The sequence below is a fragment of the Mesoplodon densirostris genome, chromosome 7 (genome assembly GCF_025265405.1).
Source record: "Mesoplodon densirostris isolate mMesDen1 chromosome 7, mMesDen1 primary haplotype, whole genome shotgun sequence".
In the NCBI taxonomy this organism is placed as follows: Eukaryota; Metazoa; Chordata; class Mammalia; order Artiodactyla; family Ziphiidae; genus Mesoplodon; species Mesoplodon densirostris.
The window spans coordinates 40,577,998-40,601,892 of NC_082667.1; the positions used below are offsets into that span (position 1 = coordinate 40,577,998).

The 23,895-nt window shown below is 39.0% G+C and overlaps 1 protein-coding gene across 1 annotated transcript in view; it reads right to left on the minus strand.

The window, feature by feature from the left end:
- HEPHL1 (hephaestin like 1) overlaps nucleotides 1-19,897 on the minus strand; it is a 72,350-nt gene extending 52,453 nt beyond the window's left edge. The window contains exons 1-2 of the mRNA XM_060104488.1: nucleotides 19,728-19,897; nucleotides 8,147-8,391 (exon numbers count right to left, since the gene is read on the minus strand). Of these exons, the coding sequence (XP_059960471.1) occupies nucleotides 8,147-8,391; nucleotides 19,728-19,897 (415 nt within the window). The remainder of the gene's footprint in view (nucleotides 1-8,146; nucleotides 8,392-19,727) is intronic.
- Nucleotides 19,898-23,895: the final 3,998 nt, after the last annotated feature.

A 23,895-nucleotide genomic window follows, 5' to 3' on the forward strand; every position in this document is an offset into this window, starting at 1 on the left:
GCTTCTAGGTGTTGAATTCAGCAGATAAAGACTTTAAAGCAGCTATTATAAATATATTCAAGCAACTGAAAGAAACTATGTTTAAATAATTAAAGGAAAGTAGGACAAATTATTCAACAAATAGAGAATCTCAATAAGGAGATAAAATTTATACATTAAAAAAAGAACCAATTTGGAGTTTTGGCATTGAAACATACAATAAATGAAATAAAATATTCACTAGAGTGGCTTGGCAACAGATTCAAGATGGCAAAAGAGTCACTGAACTTGAAGAGACATTTAAAGAATTATCCTATCTGAAAAAGAGAGGGTTAAAAAAAAGATTGAAGAAAATAAACAGAACCTCAGAGAACTATGGGACTAAATCAAGTATATTAACATGTGTGTGATGTAGTCTGCCAAAGGAGAGGAGAAAGAAATGGGGGCAGAAAAAAATATATGAAGAAATAATTGCAGAAAATTTTACCAAATTTGATGAAAACATTAACTTACACACCAAAGGAGCACAACAAAGCACAAGTAGAATAAACACAAAGAATTCATACACAAATATATTGTTGTCAAGCTGTTGGGGAAGAAAAAAAGGCAAAGAGAAATGATCACATACTAAGGAGCCCCAACCTGATTAACAGTTGACTTCCCATTTAAATATTTGATATGAGAAGACAGTGGGATGACATACTAAAAGTGCTAGGGGAAAATTACCAACCAAGAATACTATATCCAGCAAAACTAGCCCTCAAAACAATAAGGCAAAATAAAGATGCTCTAGATAAGCAAAGATAAGTGAGTTTGCTGCTAGCACACCTGTCTTACAAGCAATACTCTTTCAGACTAAAAGGAAATAACACCAGAGAATGTGAATCCACAGAAAGAAGTGAAAAGCACCAAAAATAGGAAAAATGGGAGTTAATATAAAAGATTCTATAAATATATTTTTCCTTTGTTATCCTGACTTCTTTAAAATTCATAAGATAATATACAGTTCCAAGTATAACATCACATTGCTGGGTTTACAGAGAGAGAGATGTAATGACAATATAACAATAATAGCACAAAAGAGGTGGGTGAGAATGATGTTCTGTTGGAGTAAAGCTTTTATATATTTCCAGAATTAAGTAGGTAAAAAATATGAAGTATATTGTGATATGTTAGAATGCATATTACAATCCATAGGCCAACCAATAAGAAATGAACTCAAAATATATAGTTGAAAAATCAACAGAGAAATATAAATAGTAGATTTTAAAACATTGTTTCACACCAAAGAAGACAGTAAAGGAAGAACAGGGGAATAAAAAAGACAGAATGCATATAGAAAATAATTAGCAAGATAAGTGTAGCTCAAACTAATCAATAATTACATTAAATGTGAATGTTCTAAACACTCCAATCAATATGCAGAGATTGTCAAATTGGTCAAAGAAGTAAGATCCAACTATATGCAGTCTATATTTTAGATTCAAAACACAAATAGATTGAAAGCAAAAGAATGCAAATAGCAACAATATGAGAGCTGAAGTGGCTCTTAATACAGACAAACTAGATTTTTTTTTTTTTTTTTTTTTGGTGGTATGCAGGCCTCTCACCGCTTTGGCCTCTCCCATTGCGAAGCACAGGCTCCAGACGTGCAGGCCCAGCGGCCATGGCTCATGGGCCCAGCCACTCCACGGCATGTGGGATCTTCCCGGACAGGGGCACGAACCCGTGTCCCCTGCATCGGCAGGCAGACTCTCAACCACTGTGCCACCAGGGAAGCCTGACAAACTAGATTTTAAGACAAGAAATGTAACAAGAGACAAAGATATTTCATAATGATAAAAGAGTCATTATATCAGGAAGATAAAACAATTATAAAGGTATTCATACATAACAAGAGTCTCAAAACACATAAAGCAAAAACTGACATAACTGAAAGGAGAAATATACAACTCAACAGTAATTGTTAGAGATTTCAATACCCTTCTCTAAATAACTAGTAGAAAACCTAGGCAGAAAATCAGCAAGGATATAGAAGACTTCAACCATGCTGTCAAACTTCTCAACCTAACTGATACCTATAGAATATTCCACCCAATGACTGCAGAATACACCTTCTTTACAAGGGCACATGGAACATTCTTCAGGATAGAAAGTAACCTAAACATAAAATAAATCTCAATAATTTAAAAGGAAAAATACTTCCATCCAAAAACAACAGAATACACTTTCTGCTCAAGTGCACAAGGAACATTCTCCAGGATAGAGCATATCTTGGGTCACAAATCAAGTCTAGGTAAATTTAAGAAAATTAAAATCACATCAAGCATCTTTTCCAACCACAATGCTATGAGACTAGATATCAATTACAGGAAAAATCTGTAAAAAATGCAAACACATGGAGGCTAAACAATATGCTACTAGACAACCAAGAGATCATTGAAGAAGTCAAAGAGGAAATAAAAAATACTTAGAAAAAAAATTACAATGGAAACATGATGCCCCAAAACCTATGGGATGCAACAAAAGCAGTTCTAAGAGGGTAGTTTATAGCAATACAAATCCTACCTCAAGAAAAAAGAAAAATCTCAAATAAACAGCCTAACCTTACACCTAAAGCAATTAGAGAAAGAAGAACAAAAATCCCCAAAGTTAGCAAAAAGAAAGAAAATAAAAATCAGATCAGAAATAAAGGAAAAATAAATGAAGGCAACAATAGCAAAGATCAATAAAACTAAAAGCCAATTCTTTGAGAAGATAAACAAAATTCATAAACCATCAGCCAGACTCATCAAAAAAAAAAAAGAAGACTCAAATCAACAGAATTAGAAATGAAAAAGGAGAAGTAACAACTGGCACCGCAGAATTACAAAGGATCATGAGAGACTACTACAAGCAACTATATGCCAATAAAATGGACAACCTGGAAGAAATGGACAAATGCTTAGAAAAGTACAGCCTTCCAAGACTGAACAAGGAAGAAATCGAAAACATGAACATACCAATCACAAGCACTGAGATTGAAACTGTGATTGAAAATCTTCCAACAAACAAAAGCCCAGGGCCAGATGGCTTCACAGGTGAATTCTATCAAACATTTAGAGAAGAGCTAACACCAATCATTCCAGACTCTTCCAAAATATAGCAGAGGGAGGAACACTCCCAAACTTACTCTACGAGGTCACCATCACCCTGACACCAAAACCAAAGATGTCACAAAAAAGAAAACTACAGGCCAATATCATTGATGAACATAGATGCAAAAATCCTCAACAAAATACTAGTAAACAGAATCCAACAGCACATTAAAAGGATCATACACCATGATCAAGTGGAGTTTATCCCAGGAATGCAAGGATTCTTCAATATATGCAAATCAATCAATGTGATACAACATAGTAAGCAATTGAAGGATAAAAACCATATGATAATCTCAAAAGATGCAGAAAAAGCTTTTGACAAAATTCAACACCCATTTATGATAAATGGGTGAGCATAGAGGGAACCTACCTCAACATAATAAAAGCCATATATGACAAACCCACAGCCAACACCATTCTCAATGGTGAAAAACTGAAAGCATTTCCTCTAAGATCAGGGAAAAGAAAAGGATATCCACTCTCACCACTGTTACTCAACATAGTTTTGGAAGTTTTAGCCACAGCAATCAGAGAAGAAAAAGATATAAAAGGAAACCAAATTGGAAAAGAAGAAGTAAAACTGTCACTGATACAGATGACATGATACTAAACATAGAGAATCCTAAAAATGCTACCAGAAAACTACTAGAGCTAATCAATGAATTTGGTAAAGTTGCAGGATAGAAAGTTCATTCACAGAAATCTCTTGTATTCCTATACACTAATGATAAAAAATCTGAAAGAGAAATTAAGGAAACACTCCCATTTACCATTGCAACAAAAAGAATAAAATACCAGGAATAAACCTACCTAAGGAGGCAAAAGACCTGTATGCAGAAAACTATAAGACACTGATGAAAGAAATCAAAGATGATACAAACAGGTGGAAAGATATACCATGTTCTTGGATTGGAAGAATCAAAATTGTGAAAATGACTATATTACCTAAAGGAATCTACAGATTCAATGCAATCTCTATCAAATTACCAATGGCATTTTTCACAGGACTAGAAGAAAAAATCCTCCAAATTTTATGTAAAAGTCTTTACAAAAGACCCTGAATAGCCAAAGCAATCTTGAGAAAGAAAAACAGAGCTGGAGGAATCAGGCTCCCTGACTTCAGACTATACTACAAAGCTACAGTAATCAAGACAGTATGGTACTGGCACAAAAACAGAAATATAGATCAATGGAACAGGATAGAAAGCCCAGAGATAAACCCATGCACCTAGGGTCATCTTTGACAAAAGAGGTAAGAATAAACAATGGAGAAAAGATAGCCTCTTCAATAAGTGGTGCTGGGAAAACTAGACAGCTACATGTAAAAGAATGAAGTTAGAACACTTCCAAACACCATACACAAAAATAAACTCAGAATGGATCAAAGACCTAAATGTAAGGCCAGACACTATAAAACTCTTAGAGGAAAACATAGGCAAAACACTCTATGACATAAATCACAGCAAGATCTTTTTTGACCCACGTCCTAGAGTAATGGAAATAAAATGAAAAACAAACAGATGGGACCTAATGAAACTTAAAAGGTTTTGCACAGCAAAGGAAGCCATACAGAAAACAAAAAAAAAAAAACAACCCACAGAATGGGAGAAAGTATTTGCAAATGAAGAGACCAACAAGAGATTAATCTCCAAAATATACAAACAGCTTATGCAGCTCAATATCAAAAAAACCAAACAATCCAATCAAAGAATGGGAAGAAGATCTAAATAGACATTTCTACAAAGAAGACATATGGATGGCCAAAAAACACAAGAAAAGATACTCAACATTACTAATTATTAGAGAAATGCAAATTGAAACTACAGTGAGGTGTCACCTCACACCAGTCAGAATGGCCATGATCAAAACGTCTACAAACAATAAATGCTAGAGAGGGTGTGGAGAAAAGGGACCATCTTACATTATTTGTGGCAATGTAAATTGGTGTAGCCACTGTGGAGAAGAGTATGGAGTTTTCTTTAAAAACTAAATACAGAGCTACCATATGATCCAGGAATCCCACTCCTGGGCATATATCCAGAGAAAACTATAATTTGAAAAGATACATGCACTCCAATGTTCATTGCAGCACTATTTACAATAGCCAGGACATGGAAGCAACCTAAATGTCCATAGACACAGGAATGGATAAAGAAGATGTTGTACATATATACAATGGAATATTACTCAACCATAAAAAAGAATGAAATAATGCCATTTGCAGCAACATGGATGATTATCATACTAAATGAAGTAAGTCAGATGAAGACAAATATCATAAGATTTCACTTATATGTGGAATCTAAAGAAAATGGTATAAAATTTGAAACTTATTTACAAAACAGAAACAGACTCACAGACTTCAAAAACAAACATATCGTCACCAAAGGGGAAATGTGGAGGGGGGATAAATAAGGAGTTTGGGATTAACACATACACACTACTATATATAAAATAGATAGTCAACAAGGACCTACTATATAGCACAGGGAACTTTACTCAGTATTCTGTAATAACCTATATGGGAAAAGAATCTGAAAAAGAATGGATATATGTGTATGTATAAGTGAATCACTTAGCTGCACACCTGAAACTAACATAACATTGTAAATCAACTACACCCCAATATAAAATGAAGATTAAATTTTTAAAAATCCAGTACTTATCAAATTAAAAACTCTCAAACTAGGAATAGACGGGAACTTCCTTCTAAGAATAATCCACATCTAACATCATGCTTAATGGGAGGGAGACTGCATGCTTTCTTCCTATGACTGGGAACAGGGAAAGAATGTTTGCTCTTGCCACTATTCTTAAATACTGTCCTGAAAGTTCTAGCCAGTGCAATAAACCAAAGAAAAAACTAAGTTATACCCATTGGTAAGGAAGAAATAAAATGTTATATTCATAGTGACATGATTCTGTATTTAGAAAATTCCAAGGAACACTTTAAACATCTACTAATAAACAAGTTTAACAAGATAGTAGGATTCAAGATAAATATATAAGACTCGATTGTATTTCTACACACTAGTAACAAACAATCAAAAATAAAATTAAGAAAACTATTCCATTTATAACAGTATCAGAAACAATAAGATATTTCTGAATAAATTTAACAAAAGAAATGCAAATCTTGTACACTAAAAACTAGACATTGTTTAGAGACAATAGAAGTCTAAATTCCATGTTCCGATTGAAAGACTCAATATTGTCAAGATGGCAATTCATCTTTTAAATGCAGGTGAAAATTTCCCCCCAACTGATTGATAAAACTCAATGCAATCCTAATCAAAACCTGGCTGCTGTTTCGTGGGTTTTTTTGGTAAAAATTAATGAGTTCATCTGATATTTATATGGAAATGCAAAGGACTTAGAGTAGCTAAGTCTTGAGAAGAACAAAGTTGGAGGATTTATGCTACCCAATTTCAAAACTTACTATAAATTTGTAGTAATCAAGACAGTGTGGTGTTTGTGCAAGGGTAAGCACATAGATCAGGGGAACAGAATTGAGAGCCCTGAAATACACCCTTATACTTATAGCTATTGATTTTCAAATATAGCCTATGAATCATTTATCTTCTATTCCCAGGACCCACAGTCAGTCTCTGGCACCTGGTGGGCACTCAGTGGAAGTATCATGAAGGTAATGAATTCTACGTGCTCACCTTCACCTACTCAGAACTAACCAAATCTGGGATCAAGAGGTTTGCTGTACTTCAGATTGAGGAAAAGCACCAAGAACAAAGGGCACTCCTAATCTTGTGTCCATCATCAGAGGTGTCTCCTCTGGGTGCTTAGACAGACCTGTCTATGGCAACTGCCAGGCAAGTTTCGTTGCCTTAGGACAATATTTAATAGCCAGAAGCTCGTCCTTGGTGGTAAAGTAAGCTGCATCAGAGTTAATGGTGCTGTTCCTGGCATGTTCCTCAGAGCCAGTAGTGTAGCAGGTTTAACATCATTTGACACATTCCACCTGGTCACGAGCAAGGATAAAATGAAAGATGTGAAAAATACTTCTGAAGACAGAGAAATACTTCCATCTCAAAAGCCTAAGAATGTTGCTTTTAAAAAGAATTTAACTTTAGAGAGTACTCAGGAAACTGTGTTATTGAAGCTATTTAAGTACAAACAAGAAGACAGGGATGGGGGACTTCCCTGGTGGCGCAGTGGTCAAGAATCTGCCTGCCAATGCAGGGGACACAGGTTCGAGCCCTGGTCCGGGAAGATCCAACATGCCGCGGGGCAACTAAGCCTGTGTGCCACAACTACTGAGCCTGCACTCTAGAGCCTTCAAGCCACAACTACTGAGCCCATGTGCCTAGAGCCCGAGCTCCACAACAAGAGAAGCCACCACAATGAGAAGCCCACGCACTGCAAGAGTAGCCCCTGCTTGCCACAACTAGAGAAAGCCCGTGCGCAACAAAGAAGACCCAGCACAGCCTAAATAAACAAACGAACAAATAAATAAATCAAATTTTAAAAGCAAACAAACAAAAGAAGGCAGGGATGCTTCAGAAAGGAAGCACCAAAGACAGTAGCCTTAAGCAGGGAAGTTGAGGTCCACGTGCACTGAGACACCCTCCCCATAGCTGAGGCTGTTATGGGTGATAGGACACAGGAATCCGTTGTGCACTCTGCTCCTTATCCAACATGGGACCCAGTCAAGACTGATTAACAGGAAGGTTAGTGTGCTTCTGGGGCCACGGTGGAGCATGTGTCAAGGGACGCCAACACTCAGTTCTGTAGCAACATAAACAAGAGTGAGAAAGAAGAGAGGAAGGAAATAGGGTAAGAAAAAGGAAAAAGAGAAAGAAAAGGTGGGGACAGATGGAGATGGGGTGGGGGTAAGGGAGTGGGGGTGAGGGGGAGGGGGAGGGGGAGGCGGAGGCAGGGGGAGGCAGGGAGAAGACAAAAGAACATGTGTAATCTTAGAATGCGCTCTTAGAATCCCGTTCACTGCAACTGACAGTTGCCTTACTTAAGAAGGAGAGAGAAGACACCAATAATATATGATTGATATTTACCTTCTGAATCTTTGTTGTAGAAAACGCCATGTGGATGCAAGGAGTAGGGTCGAGAAGCAAAGTTCTTTAAATGGATGACAATCACATCACCCACTTCAGCTCTCAAGATAGGGCCCAAGAATCCAAGCCAGGGAGGTTTGGGGATCTCCGTGGAATAGGTCTCATCTGTGTAGTGTCTGTATACAGCCTTTTTGTAAATACTGCCTATCCTGTTGGGTCCTCTTTTGAGAAATAAGGTTGCAAGTCTAAAAGTAAGAAGGAAAATATTTTATAATTGAAATTAAAAGAGCAATCCTAGTAGCTTACCTTAATAGTCCATAAAGTACTTGTAAGCATGATTTCTCATTTGGTGTTCACCAAAACCCTTCAGCCTCTGTAAGGTTGGTAAGATTATCCTCAATTTATTAGTGAGGAAATGGAGCCTAAGAGTTAAGTGACAAGCCAGAAACAAATAGTATTCACAACCAAACGAAAACAAAACCAAAATATTCTAAAGTCACACTGTCCATTTGCCCCTTTTCATTCAACAAACACTTATTATGCACTTACCACATTCTCAGTAGGAGTCTATGATCTAATAATGAAAAAATTAAGTAACTACTCAGAGCAATGTATGATTAAGTAAGTGCCAATTGAGTGGTTGATGCAATGGATATTGGCTCAGGTTTTCTAGGAATATATTTGTTCACAGAAGGAAACGATTGCTGTGAGGGTGGTGGATTGGGAAGATGGCGGAAGAGTAAGACGCCATCTTCCCCACATATACACCAGAAATACATCTACATGTGGAACAACTCCTACAGAACACCTACTGAACGCCGGCAGAAGACCTCAGACCCCCCAAAAGGCAAGAAACTCCCCACGTACCTGGGTAGGGCAAAAGAAAAAAGAATAAACAGAGACAAAAGAATAGGGACGGGACCTGCACCAGTGGGAGGGAGCCGTGAAGAAGGAAAGGTTTCCACACACTAGAAGACCCTTCGCGGGTGGAGACTGCGGGTGGCGGAGGGGGAGAGCTTCGGAGCCATGGAGGAGAGCGCAGCAACAGGGGTGCGAAGGGCAAAGCGGAGAGATTCCCGCACAGAGGATCAGTGCCGACCAGTACTCACCAGCCCGAGAGGCTTGTCTGCTCACCCGCTGGGGTGGGCGGGGCTGGGAACTGAGGCTCGGGCTTGGTAGGTCAGATCCCAGGGAGAGGACTGGGGTTGGCAGCGTGAACAAAGCCTGCAGGGGGCTAGTGCACCACGGCTAGCTGGGAGGGAGTCCGGGAAAAAGTCTGGAGCTGCCGAAGACACAAGAAAATTTTTCTTCCCTCTTTGTTTCCTGGTGTGCGAGGAGAGGGGATTAAGAGCGCTGCTTAAAGGAACTCCAGAGACAGGCGCGAGCCGCGGCTAACAGCGCGGACCACAGAGATGGGCATGAGATGCTAAGGCTGCTGCTGCTGCCAACAAGAAGCCTGTGTGCGAGCACAGGTCACTCTCCACACCTCCCTTCCGGGAGCCTGTGCAGCCCGCCACTGCTGGGGCCCCGGGATCCAGGGACAACTTCCCTGGGAGAACGCTTGGTGCGCCACAGGCTGATGCAACGTCATGCCGGCCTCTGCCACCGCAGGCTCGCCGCACATCCGTGTCCCTCCCTTTCCCTGGTGTGAGTGAGCCAGAGTCCCCGAAGCGGCTGCTCCTTTAACCCCGTCCTGTCTGAGTGAAGAACAGACGCCCGCCGGCGACCTACACGCAGAGGCGGGGCCAAATCCAAAGCTGAACCCCGGGAGCTGTGTGAACAAAGAAGAGAAAGGGAAATCTCTCCCAGCAGCCTCAGGAGCAGCGGATTAAATCTCCACAATCAACTTGATGTACCCTGCATCTGTGGAATACCTGAATAGACAACATATCATCCCAAATTGAGGAAGTGGACTTTGAGAGCAAGATTTATTGTTTTTTCCCCTTTTCCTCTTTTTGTGAGTGTGTATGTGTATGCTTCTTTGTGAGATTTTGTCTGTATAGCTTTGCTTTCATCATTTGTCCTAGGGTTCTATCCATCCGTTTTTTTTTTTTTTTACTTAAAAATTTTTTTTCTTAATAATTATTTTTTATGTTACTAACTTATTTTATCTTTATTTTATTTTATCCTCTTTCTTTCTTTCCTTCTTTCTATGTTTTCTCCCTTTTATTCTGAGCTGTGTGGATGAAAGGCTCTTGGTGCTGCAGCCAGGAGTCAGTGCTGTGCCTCTGAGGTGGGACAGCCAACTTCAGGACACTGGTCCACAAGAGAGCTCCCAGCTCCACGTAATATCAAATGGAGAAAATCTCCCAGAGATCTCCATCTCAACATCAACACCCAGCTCCACTCAACGACCAGCAAGCTACAATGATGGACACCCTATGCCAAGCAACTAGCAAGACAGGAACACAAACCCACCCATTAGCAGAATGGCTGCCTAAAATCATAATAAGTCCACAGACACCCCAAAACACACCACCATACATGGACCTGCCCACCAGAAAGACAAGATCCAGCCTCATCCTCCAGAACACAGGCACTAGTCCCCTCCACCAGGAAGCCTACACAACCCACTGAACCAACTTTAGCCACTGGGGACAGACACCAAAAACAACGGGAACTATGAATCTGCAGCCTGCAAAAAGGAGACCCCAAACACAGTAAGATAAGCAAAATGAGAAGACAGAAAAACACACAGCAGATGAAGGAGCAAGATAAAAACCCACCAGACCAGACTTCCCTGGTGGCACAGTGGTGGAGAGTCTGCCTGTCGATGCAGGGGACACGGGTTCGTGCCCCGGTCCGGGAAGATCCCACATGCTGCGGAGCGGCTAGGCCCGTGAGCCATGGCCATTGAGCCTGCGCGTCCGGAGCCTGTGCTCCGCAACGGGAGAGGCCACAACAGTAAGAGGCCCACGTACCGCAAAATAAACAAACAAACAACAAAAAAAAAACCCACCAGACCTAACAAATGAAGAGGAAATAGGCAGTCTACCTGAAAAAGAATTCAGAATAATGATAGTAAAGATGATCCAAAATTTTGGAAATAGAATAGAGAAAACGCAGGAAACATTTAACGAGGACCTAGAAGAACTAAAGATGAAACAAGCGACGATGAACGACACAATAAATGAAATTGAAAATACTCTAGAAGGGATCAATAACAGAATAACTGAGGCAGAAGAATGGATAAGTGACCTGCAAGATAAAATAGTGGAAATAACTACTGCAGAGCAGAATAAAGAAAAAAGAATGAAAAGAACTGAGGACAGTCTCAGAGACCTCTGGGACAACATTAAACACACCAACATTCGAATTATAGGGGTTCCAGAAGAAGAAGAGAAAAAGAAAGGGACTGAGAAAATGTTGAAGAGATTATAGTTGAAAACTTCCCTAATATGGGAAAGGAAATAGTTAATCAAGTCCAGGAAGCACAGAGAGTCCCATACAGGATAAATCCAAGGAGAAACATGCCAAGACACATATTAATCAAACTGTCAAAAATTAAATACAAAGAAAACATATTAAAAGCAGCAAGGGAAAAACAACAAATAACACACAAGGGAATCCCCATAAGGTTAACAGCTGATCTTTCAGCAGAAACTCGGCAAGCTAGAAGGGAGTGGCAGGACATACCTAAAGTGAAGAAGGAGAAAACCTACAACCAAGATTGCTCTACCCAGCAAGGATCTCATTCAGATTTGATGGAGAAATTAAAATCTTTACAGACAAGCAAAAGCTGAGAGAGTTCAGCACCACCAAACCAGCTTTACAACAAATGCTAAAGGATCTTCTCTAGGCAAGAAACACAAGAGAAGGAAAAGACCTACAATAACAAACCCAAACCAATTAAGAAAATGGAAATAGGAACATACATATCGATAATTACCTTAAATGTAAATGGATTACATGCTCCCACCAAAAGACACAGACTGGCTGAATGGATACAAAAACAAGACCCATATATATGCTGTCTACAAGAGACCCACTTCAGACCTAGAGACTCATACAGAGTGAAAGTGAGGGGATGGAAGAAGATATTCCATGCAAATGGAAACCAGAAGAAAGCTGGAGTAGCAGTTCTTATATCAGACAAAATAGACTTTAAAATAAAGACTATTACAAGAGACAAAGAAGGACAGTACATAATGATCAAGGGATCGATCCAAGAAGAGGATATAACAATTGTAAATATTTATGCACCCAACATAGGAGCACCTCAATACATAAGGCAAATACTAACAGCCATAAAAGGGGAAATCAACAGTAACACAATCATAGTAGGGACTTTAACACCCCACTTTCACCAACGGACAGATCATCCATAATGAAAATAAATAAGGAAACACAAGCTTTAAATGATACATTAAACAAGGTGGACGTAATTGATATTTATAGAACATTCCATCCAAAAACAACAGAATACACATTTTCCTCAAGTGCTCATGGAACATTCTCGAGAATAGATCACAAATCAAGCCTTGATAAATTTAAGAAAATTGAAATCGTGTCAAATATCTTTTCCGACCACAATGCTATGAGACTAGATATCAATTACAGGAAAAGATCTATAAAAAATACAAACACATGGAGGCTAAACAGTACACTACTTAATAATGAAGTGATCACTGAAGAAATCAAAGAGGAAATCAAAAAATACCTAGAAACAAATGACAATTGAGACACGATGACCCAAAACCTATGGGATGCAGCAAAAGCAGTCCTTAAGAAACAGGACACATCTCGAATAAACAACTTAACCTTGCACCTAAAGCAATTAGGGAAAGAAGAACAAAAAAACCCCAAAGTTAGCCAAAAGAAAGAAATCATAAAGATCAGATCAGAAATAAATGAAAAAGAAATGAAGGAAACAATAGCAAAGATCAATAAAACTAAAAGCTGGTTCTTTGAGAAGGTAAACAAAATTGATAAACCATTAGCCAGATTCATCAAGAAAAAAAGAGAGAAGACTCAAATCAATAGAATTAGAAATGAAAAAGGAGAAGTAACAACTGACACTGCAGAAATACAAAAGATCATGAGAGATTACTACAAGCAACTCTATGCCAATAAAACGGACAACCTGGAAGAAATGGACAAATTCTTAGTAATGCACAACCTGCCAAGACTGAATCAGGAAGAAATAGAAAATATGATCAGACCAATCACAAGCACTGAAATTGAAACTGTGATTAAAAATCTTCCAACAAACAAAAGCCCAGGACCAGATGGCTTCACAGGTGAATTCTATCAAACATTTAGAGTAGAGCTAACACCTATCCTTCTCAAACTCTTCCAAAATATAGCAGAGGGAGTAACACTCCCAAACTCATTCTACGAGACCACCATCACCATGATACCAAAACCAGACATGGATATCACAAAGAAAGAAAACTACAGGCCAATATCACTGATGAACATAGATGCAAAAATCCTCAACAAAATAGTAGCAAACAGAATCCAACAGCACATTAAAAGGATCATACACAATGATCAAGTGGGGTTTATTCCAGGAATGCAAGGATTCTTCAATATATGCAAATCAATCAATGTGATACACCATATTAACATATTGAAGGAGAAAAAACATATGGTCATCTCAATAGATGCAGAGAAAGCTTTTGACAAAATTCAACACCCATTTATGAAAAAAACCCTGCAGATAGTAGGCATAGATGGAACTTTCCTCAACATAATAAAGGCCATATATGACAAACCCACAGCCTACATCGTCCTCAGTGGTGAAAAACTGAAAGCATTTCCCCTAAGATCAGGAACAAGACAAGGTTGCCCACTCTCACCACTCTTATTCAACATAGTTTTGGAAATTTTAGCTACAGAAATCAGAGAAGAAAAGGAAATAAAAGGAATCCAAATTGGAAAAGAAGAAGTAAAGCTGTCACTGTTTGCAGATGACATGATACTATACATAGAGAATCCTAAAGATGCTACCAGAAAATGACTAGAGCTAATCAATGAATTTGATAAAGTAGCAGGATAAAAAATTAATGCACAGAAATCTCTGGCATTCCTATACACTAATGATGAAAAATCTGAAAGTGAAATCAAGAGAACACTCCCATTTACCACTACAACAAAAAGAAAAAAATATCTAGGAATAAACCTACCTAAGGAGAAAAAAGACCTCTATGCAGAAAATTATAAGACACTGATGAAAGAAATGAAAGATGATACAAATAGATGGAGAGATATACCATGTTCTTGGATTGGAAGAATCAACACTGTGAAAATGACTCTACTACCCAAAGCAATCTACAGATTCAATGCAATCCCTATCAAACTACCACTGGCATTTTCCACAGAACTAGAACAAAAAATTTCACAATTTGTATGGAAACACAAAAGACCCCGAATAGCCAAAGCAATCTTGAGAAAGAAAAACAGAGCTGGAGGAATCAGACTCCCTGACTTCAGACTATACTACAAAGCTACAGTAATCAAGACAGTATGGTACTGGCACAAAAAGGGAAATATAGGTCAATGGAACAGGATAGAAAGCCCAGAGATAAACCCACGCACGTATGGTCACCTTATCTTTGATAAAGGAGGCAGGAATGTACAGTGGAGAAAGGACAGCCTCTTCAATAAGTGGTGCTGGGAAAACAGGACAGGTACATGTAAAAGTACGAGATTAGATCATTCTCTAACACCATACAAAAAAATAAACTCAAAATGGATTAAAGACCTAAATGTAAGGCCAGTCACTATCAAGCTCTTAGAGGAAAACATAGGCAGAACAGTCTATGACATAAATCACAGCAAGATCCTTTTTGACCCACCTCCTAGAGAAATGGAAATAAAATCAAAAACAAACAAATGGGACCTAATGAAACTTCAAAACTTTTGCACAGCAAAGGAAACCATACACAAGAGGAAAAGACAACCCCCAGAATGGGAGAAAATATTTGCAAACGAAGCAACTGACAACGGATTAATCTCCAAAATTTACAAGCATCTCATGCAACTCAGTAACAAAAATCAAACAACCCAATCCAAAAATGGGCAGAAGACCTAAATACACATTTCTCCAAAGAAGATATACAGACTGCCAACACACATATGAAAGAATGCTCAACATCATTAATCATTAGAGAAATGCAAATCAAAACTACAATGAGGTATCATCTCACACCAGTCAGAATGGCCATCATCAAAAAATCTAGAAACAATAAATGCTGGAGAGGATGTGGAAAAAGGGAACCCTCTTGCACTGCTGGTGGGAATGTGAATTGGTACAGCCACTATGGAGAACATTATGGAGGTTCCTTAAAAAACTGCAAATAGAACTACCATACGACCCAGCAATCCCACTACTGGGCATATACCCTGAGAAAACCATAATTCAAAAAGAGACATGTACCAAAATGTTCATTGCAGCTTTATTTACAATAGCCAGGAGATGGAAACAACCTTCGTGTCCATCATCAGGTGAATGGATAAAGAAGATGTGGCACATATATACAATGGACTATTACTCGGCCATAAAAAGAAATGAAATTGAGCTATTTGTAATGAGGTGGATGGACCTAGAGTCTGTCATACAGAGTGAAGTAAGTCAGAAAGAGAAAGACAAATACTGTATGCTAACACATATATTTGAAATCTAAGAAAAAAAAAAAGGTCATGAAGAACCTAGGGGTAAGACGGGACACTTAGGTTGCTTCCATGTCCTGGCTATTGTAAATAGAGCTGCAATGAACATTGTGGTACATGACTCTTTTTGAATTATGGTTTTCTCAGGATATATGCCCAGTAGTGGGATTGCTGGGTCGTATGGTAGTTCTATTTGTAGTTTTTTAAGGAAACTCTGATTCCAAATGACCAGCTTTTCTCAGTCCTCCATGTGTCACTGTCACTGACAAACTCTGTGTAGGGTAGAGGGGTTATTTTACATATGCTGGGCCTTCCTCTCCACCAACAGAGCACTCATCCTTCACCTGCAGAGGTGACTGGTGTACATCAAACCACTAGAGAGCAAAGCAGGGAGAAGGAAACACTGTGTCCAAGGCCAGATAAAGACAGCAGTTAAAGCTCCATGAGGGGTTGGGAAGGAAGCTGATTAGAATAAGCCAGGGCTGTGGGGAAAAACTCTGTGGGTGAAGTGAAGAATTGGAGACCATTCTTAAAGAATAGGGAAAAAATGAATGGGTAAATAAAAATATAGAAAACTTCAAAAATTGTCACATATCCCCATTCTTAGGCTTTCTTCAACTCTTATTTCTAGGCTGAACATTTGCAAATCATCTCTCTCCTTGTATTGCAAAAAATATTTCTAGAACTGGCAAGTAAGGTAAGATGTTGTTCATTTAGTTTTGAAAATTATGTCTAATGCCTTGGAATTATACTTCTCAAGTGACTTTAAGGATTGTGTTTCAACTCCCTTGTTATACAAAGTAAGGAAATTGATGTTCAGAGAGATTATGTGACATGTTCAAGGTTACACAGCAGGTTGGGGCAGAGCAAGGACTAGATGTCAGGTCTCCTGGTTTCTAGTCTAGGCTCTTTCCACTCATAATGGAATACTAGGCACCCAGCTGTCATGAACTTCTAAATATTGGGCACTTTCTGGGTGTGAATATCTAACCAGCAGAGAGTCCTCAGAAGTGCTGTCTACTCATCCTGCAGAAGCTAAGAGGCATGGTCACATCACCCAAGATGATTCCTTGCTCTGGGGGAAATGGCACAATGCAGAGCACACATAGTGAACTCCATACTTGTCCCATAATTGTGACATCTTCACATATGTCACCTGTGGCACCCATGACACTTGTGAACCATGGCACCTGAGACATGTGTCCTGTGGTCTTCAAGCAAGACTCAGCAGCCAACCACAGCTGTACCTTCTTAGAAACTTACCCTGAGCCACTGGCCGCATGAGTAGCACTTCCTGGCATGATTGCTGCTAAAAGCCAACACTCATCACATCCTCACTCAGGCTCCCTTTTAAGAGTCAGAAGTCTGTCCCGCATAAACATTGCTCCTTGGCACACCAGAAGGGAACTCTTGGGGACCTTGGCATTCCAGGTATGACATCTAGTATGCCAGCTTCTCCTAAAAGGCAGGAGTACTCCTCTATGGAACCACAGCAGTTGTTAAACCACCTTACTCTAATCTGATGACAAACTGTGTTTTAGTCATGCCTATTCTCTTTTTTTTCCTTTTATTTTTCACCATAACTATTTTCATACATTTTATTGTAATTTCTTCAAAGCACCATCTTCTGGCTGAAATGATCAACAGAGATCCCCTAACTTCTCCCTGCACCCAGCCTTGTGAAAATGGCATTTTAGTATTTGAGTATTTAAAGTACTCTGGGTTTTTAAACAGACTCCCAGACATAGAAAGCAAACTTATGGGTACCAAAGGGGAAAGGTGGGGCAGGGGGAGGGGTAAATTGGGAGTTTGGGATTAATATATTATATTAATTAATATAATATATTAATATATATACACACTACTATATTTAAAGTAGATAACCAACAAGGACCTACTGTATAGCACAGGGAACTCTGCTCAATTCTCTGTAATAACCTAAATGGGAAAAGAATTTGAAAAAGAATAGACATCTGTATATGTATAACTGAATCACCTTGCTATATACCTGAAACTAACACAACATTGTAAATCAACTATAGTCCAATATAAAATAAAAATTAAAAAAAAATAAAGTACTTTGGGTTTTTGAATGAACCCAGGTAACTGGTTTGGTCACTGACACCAGTGATCATTTTCAATGTCTTTCTGGAAAGAGTGACAAGTGAGACTAAACCTGCCCTTGGTAAAGAATTGGGTCTTTCTAGAAAGTTCTTATTAATGGAATCCCTGACTTCCCTCAAAGTTGAGTTTAATTCAATGGGAAAGGATCACCTTTCCCAGGAAAATGTTGCATCGTGAAAAAATATTGGCTCTGAATCAAAGCAATGTGAGTTTGGTGCTGTCTTTTACATTATAAACAAGTACTTAACTTCAGAGCCTCGGTTCCTTGTTTGTAGAGTGGGAATAATAACATCTGCGAGCAGTAATGAATAAAAAGTCTCTGGTGCAATCATTGGGTCAGAGTAAATGCTACCAAACAGCTATACTGGCATGGGCATTTTAGGAGAAAGATAGAATTCTGTGCATATGGAAATGTGGCCAACATCACATTGAGCTTAAAGACTACACTCACTACCCTCAATGCACACATCTTGAATATTTTCCCATCCGATAGCTGCTCACAATGATCATTTTTCTATTGATGGCTTTTTGAGGACAGCAGAGCTCTATTTTCAGGGAAAGCCCCTGGCAGTTAGGGGAGTCTTTCAATCCCATATCCATTGTCACAGTACAAACTACCACCATCAATTGTCAGCAGAAGTGAGATTGAAAGAAGTCAAGAGCATTCTCTGGAAATAGCCCCTGGACATTAAATTTCCTGGTACAAAGCTTAAGGAAAAGTCTTTCTTGGTAGCCTGCCTGGCATGAGCATCATCCTTTTTGAATAAACAAAACATGACTATGCCTCTTTTGTGTTGTTAGAAAACCTGGAAGCCGTGTGCCCAAGCCAACTGGGTCTTTGGTCTTTCCCCAGGGCAGGGGGACCTGGCATTTAAAGATCTGCTGGCAGACCCCATGAATCTTAGCAACTAACCTCATCTTTAAAAAAAGGAACTTGGATTTGAATGCACTGGGCTCTGCCTATCAAGAAAGGAATAGGCATCCGAATATATGACTCTTTTCCAAAACATCTCAAAAGATGTTCTAAGAACTACAACGTTGAAAATATGCACGACAGTTCTGTAGCCAGAAGGTGATTTCAGAGGGAACTCCAGGGAGCAAATGAGAGATTTAAGACACAGCACTCTGGGATGAAGAGGGGTAACAAGCACTATTTTCTGCAAAAATAAAAAGTCAGGGACATAGAAGACTGCAGCATCATCTAACCCAGCTATGCCCTGGGCTCTGGAGATAAATATTGCCCTAAGATTGAATGAGCTGGGGCTGGAACAAACCTCTCACCAGCAAAATAAAGCCATTTCTAAGTGGACTCAAGGAAACTCTTAAAATACCAGCCAAATCTATTATAACTGTCCCCCTTTTTTAAACATTACAAAACAAAATGTAACTACCTAGAGCATACTTATCTCTAATTATGTTTCATTCCAAAAATAAAAACTAAGAAAACACTACGTGTTTTAACAGTGAAGAATTCTTGAAATTTCTCAAATTTTTATCCCAAGTTTTAACTTTTTTTTTTTTTTTAACACAGTGAGTCCAGAACCCCTGGAACTTCTTAGTGATACCTAGTGAAACTTGTCCATATAGAGAGTAAGCCATTATTCAAAACACATGGTTTTGTACATGGCTTTTCACAGATGAGGCTGTGAATAGATGGAGCTAAGATGTCTCTTCCAGATTACACACTCGCCCATGCAAGGGCTCTCCAAGCAAACACAAAACCTCTCCTGTTGATTTAGGTCAACTCACCCCCACTGCAGCCACCCAAGGAATACAACCTTCCCCAAGCAGAGTCAAAAAGGAGCCAAACCTGGGAGTCTATGGGGACCCCAATTTTACTCACTTGTCTTCTGCGAAACTTTTCCCAGTAATAACGTTCTTTCCTTGGGGTACATAATTCCAGTATTCTTCTACAATCCCAATGTGGTATGTTCTGGTAACTGCGCCAACCATCCCAGACAGACCCAGGAATGTAAGGAGAAAGATGCAGCCAGCCGGCCGCTTCTGAGGCATTTGTGGATGTAACTCAGGCAAGCAGCCTGCACAGGAGACAACACTGCCTGTCCCTCCCGCTCACTCAGAGCTAGTTATAAATAAGGAATGGACAAGGTTCAGCTCCTCCTACTTAGGTAGTTTGGGGTTGGGACAGAGACTGACAACTTGTATAAGCAGAGCAAGCTCGATAGGGTAGTTGCTATGATGACAAAACTTTTGCCAGCCATCCAAGTAATGTAACTGGCTTGTTTATTTACTTTCCAAACCAAACAGACTTGTTTCTGTAAGGTTTTGTGCTCTGCTCTGACATTAGTCTTTCATCTTTGCCAGGAATGTCAGTACAACAAGTTGGGCTGATGGCTTCCCCCTGCTTTCTCTTTTTTTCTCTACACCTATTTCAAGAACATATTAGACTTGGAAAACTGGGTGGGTCTGTGTGAAGCATCAGGAAATAATCCCAAGCATTAAAGAAGACTTCATCTCTGTCGAAAATGCAGAGGGAGTGATGTAATCACCCTCCACCTTCTCCAACTTGTTTCATGAGGCTACATGAAACAATCAACTCTCATCATAAAGTTTATAACAACATTGTCAAACCTCACTAATTCTCCATTGCTCATGCATCATCTTCCCCAGATGCTCTCAAATCCCATCAGCAAAAATGAGGCACTCAATCGCCCAGTTCAGCCAAAATTTTAGAGGTCATCGCCCCCAAGGGCAGAGAGCTGCCTTTCTTAGAATGAATGAAAATAATAAGGAAGAAGTACCCTTCAGGCACATGAAGACAAAATTCAGTAGCAGGTCTTTGGGTCAAAAAGGTGAAGGGATGCTCATTCTTCTATTTATTCTAATCTGTGACCTAGAATCTCCGTGTTGAAAGAGACCTCATCCAACCCTGGAAGAGAGCCAATCTGATTCCCATGCAGAGTTGCTCTTGAGGCAGCAGCCATGGAATGAAGGAGACAGCCTCCTGGCTGGGCTTTGAGGTTAGACAGACCTGTGTCTGAATCTAGTCCTACCAGTTACTAATTTAGTGGCACTGAAGAATAACTTGACCTCGCTAAGTCTGAGTTTGTAAAATGGGGATGGAGGGATTGTTAAGAAAATTTAAAGGATGATATAGGAGCAAATCTAGATGACTTTGAGCTTGATAACTTTTTAGATAAAACAGCAAAGACATGATCCATGAAAGAAATAATTGATAAGCTGGACTTCAAAAATAAATTTCTGTTCTGTTAGAGACACTGTCAAAAGAATGAGAAGAAAAGCCACATACTGGGAGAAAATACTTGCAAAATACACATCTGATAAAGAACTGTTATCCAAAATATACAAGTAACTCTTAAAACTCAACAATAAGAAAACAAACAACCTGATTAAAAAATGGGCAAAATACCTCAACAGACACCTGGTCAAAGAAGATATACGGTTGGAAAATAAACATATGAAAAGATGCTCCACATCATATGTCATTAGGGAAATGCAAATTAAAATGACAATGAGATACTACTACACACCTATCAGAATGGCCAAAATCTGAACACTGAAAACACCGAACGCTGATGAGGCTGTGGAGCAATAGGAACTCTCATTCTTGGTAGGAATGCAAAATGGTACAGACATGTCAGGACACAGATTGCCAGTTTATTATAAAACTAAATGTACAGTGCACATTAAATATCTTACAATTTTATTTGTCAACTGTACCTCAGTAAAACTTTTTTTAAAAATCCTAAAATTGTGCCATATGATAGCAATTGCATTCTTTGGTATTTACACAAAGGACTTGAAAACTTATGTCTAGACAAAAACCTGCACATAATAAATGAACAGTAGTTTATTTATGCCATTATTCCAGATAATGGAATATTATTCAACAAAGAAATGAGCTATCAAGCAATGAAAAGACATGGAAGAACCTCACATGCATATTACTAAATGAAAGAAGCCAATCTGAAAATCTACATATTGTATGATTCCAACTAGATGACACATGGGCAAAGACAAAACTATGGAGACAATAAAAAGATCAGGGATTATCAGAGGTTTGTGAGGAGGCAGGGGTGAATAGGCAGAGCACAGAGGATTTTTAGGGCAGTGAAACTACTCTGTATAATACTATAACATGTGGTGGATACATGTCACTATACATTTGTCCAAACCCACAGAATATAGAACACCAAGAGTGAACCCTAAAGTGAACCCATTATCATTGGGTGATAATGTTGTATCACTGAAGGTTCATCGATTGTAATAAATGTACCACTCTGGTGGGGATGCAGATAATAGGGGCACTCAGCATGCACGGGGGAAGGAGGTGTGTGAGAAAACTCTGCAGCTCAGTATTGCTGTGAACCTAAAACTTCTCTATAACAGTCAAATCTGTTTTTTTAAAAGAAGATCTGAAAAGATGATGTCTGCAAAGTGCCTACCATACCCACAGAATAGGTTTGCAATAAATGTTAACGTCCTTATTCCTCATCTACACCCTCTAAGAGAGCCTCTGCCTCAGCCCGTGTTATGACAGATGTTATGACAGATGCATTTTCACCAACATTCTTCTGTTTTCTTTCCCAGAGTCCCATCCACTACACCTCCCACTAGCCTCAAGTAAGAGAGTACTTTCTCTTTAAATTGTAGGTATGCTATAGATATGCCATAGCATGGGCTTTGAGTTGACATCCATCTTAGCTAATAAAATACAGGCTGAATATCTTGTTTCATAGCCAAGCTCTTAATAACTTTGATTTATTGATTTGTTTTTATGTCAGGACACTTGTACAATAGAATAATTGCCATAGCACATTACCCTTTAACTCAAATCTATTCTTTAGTATAAGTTTGGAAGCTTTGTGTGAGTTCGTCACTTTAATATCCACTACAGAGGAAGGATTCACAGGGCGAACCTGAGCACGACCTCAAAAGAAGTAGGGCTTTAGGAGTTCTTGGAATTTGGAAATGTCCCAGAACAAATAGCTTTTTGTTTATACCCCAGAGAAGCAGACTATTTTGGGCCAAACAAGGTTGATGTGGTATCAAAAACTTCATTAGGACATATTCCACACAATTCTTTTAGACGAGAGAAACAGGTATAAATGACACAAATCAAAAACACACAGTTAACTTTTCTGCTCAGGATACTGAATGCATATAATGAAGACCCTGAGGAAGGCATCACCTAACTTCTGATTCAAAATGAGGCCCAGAGAGAAGACCCAGAGCACGGCAGGTCCTGTAGCTGATGAGATGAGTGCACTCAATCCATTCGAAGCAGAGAACGTGGTTCCTGAGGGACAAAAGAGTCAGGGAAAGAGTTTACTAAAAGTGATGAAATAAAGTTCTGGAAATTTCTCTGATTTTCTTCCTTATTCTAGGACAATAGCGTCTGGATTACCTAAGAGCTGAGGAGCAGAAAAGAAAGGTGTGTGAGTGAATGAATTGTTCCTGTAACACTCATTTCTGAAAACCCACTGCTAAATACAAGGTGTCATGGACAATGTCGAGAGTTTGATTAGGAAGTCTGAGTAATAATGTGAACAAATACTTTAAACTCCATTGGACACTCTTCAGACATAAATAAAGCAAAGAAATGCAACATTTATAAAGCACCTACTATGTGGGATGGACAGTCCAGATATTCACACCATGATTTCCTCAGTATACTCACCGGGTTTAAGACATGGTAAATCTGATGCCATGCATCAATAGGATCATATCATATTTCTCTGAAACATACTACAGGATACTTAGAGAATAAAACTTTTAGTGGGAGAAGCCAATTCAGATAAATAGTATTCCAGCTAGCCTTAGCTGAGGTGTCATTTTAAGTAATAAATAAACTGTAAATGACAAAATTGGCTGTCCCATTCTTTAGACTTTTTGTGTGTTTTAAGAGAAATATTAAATACTCCTTAAGAGATTTTCGATATTCCAAATTCTGACCCAAAACTTTCACCGGTCTAGCCCTCTCACTGCCCTGCCACAGTAGATCATGGCTCTTCAACCTCCTTGGGTAC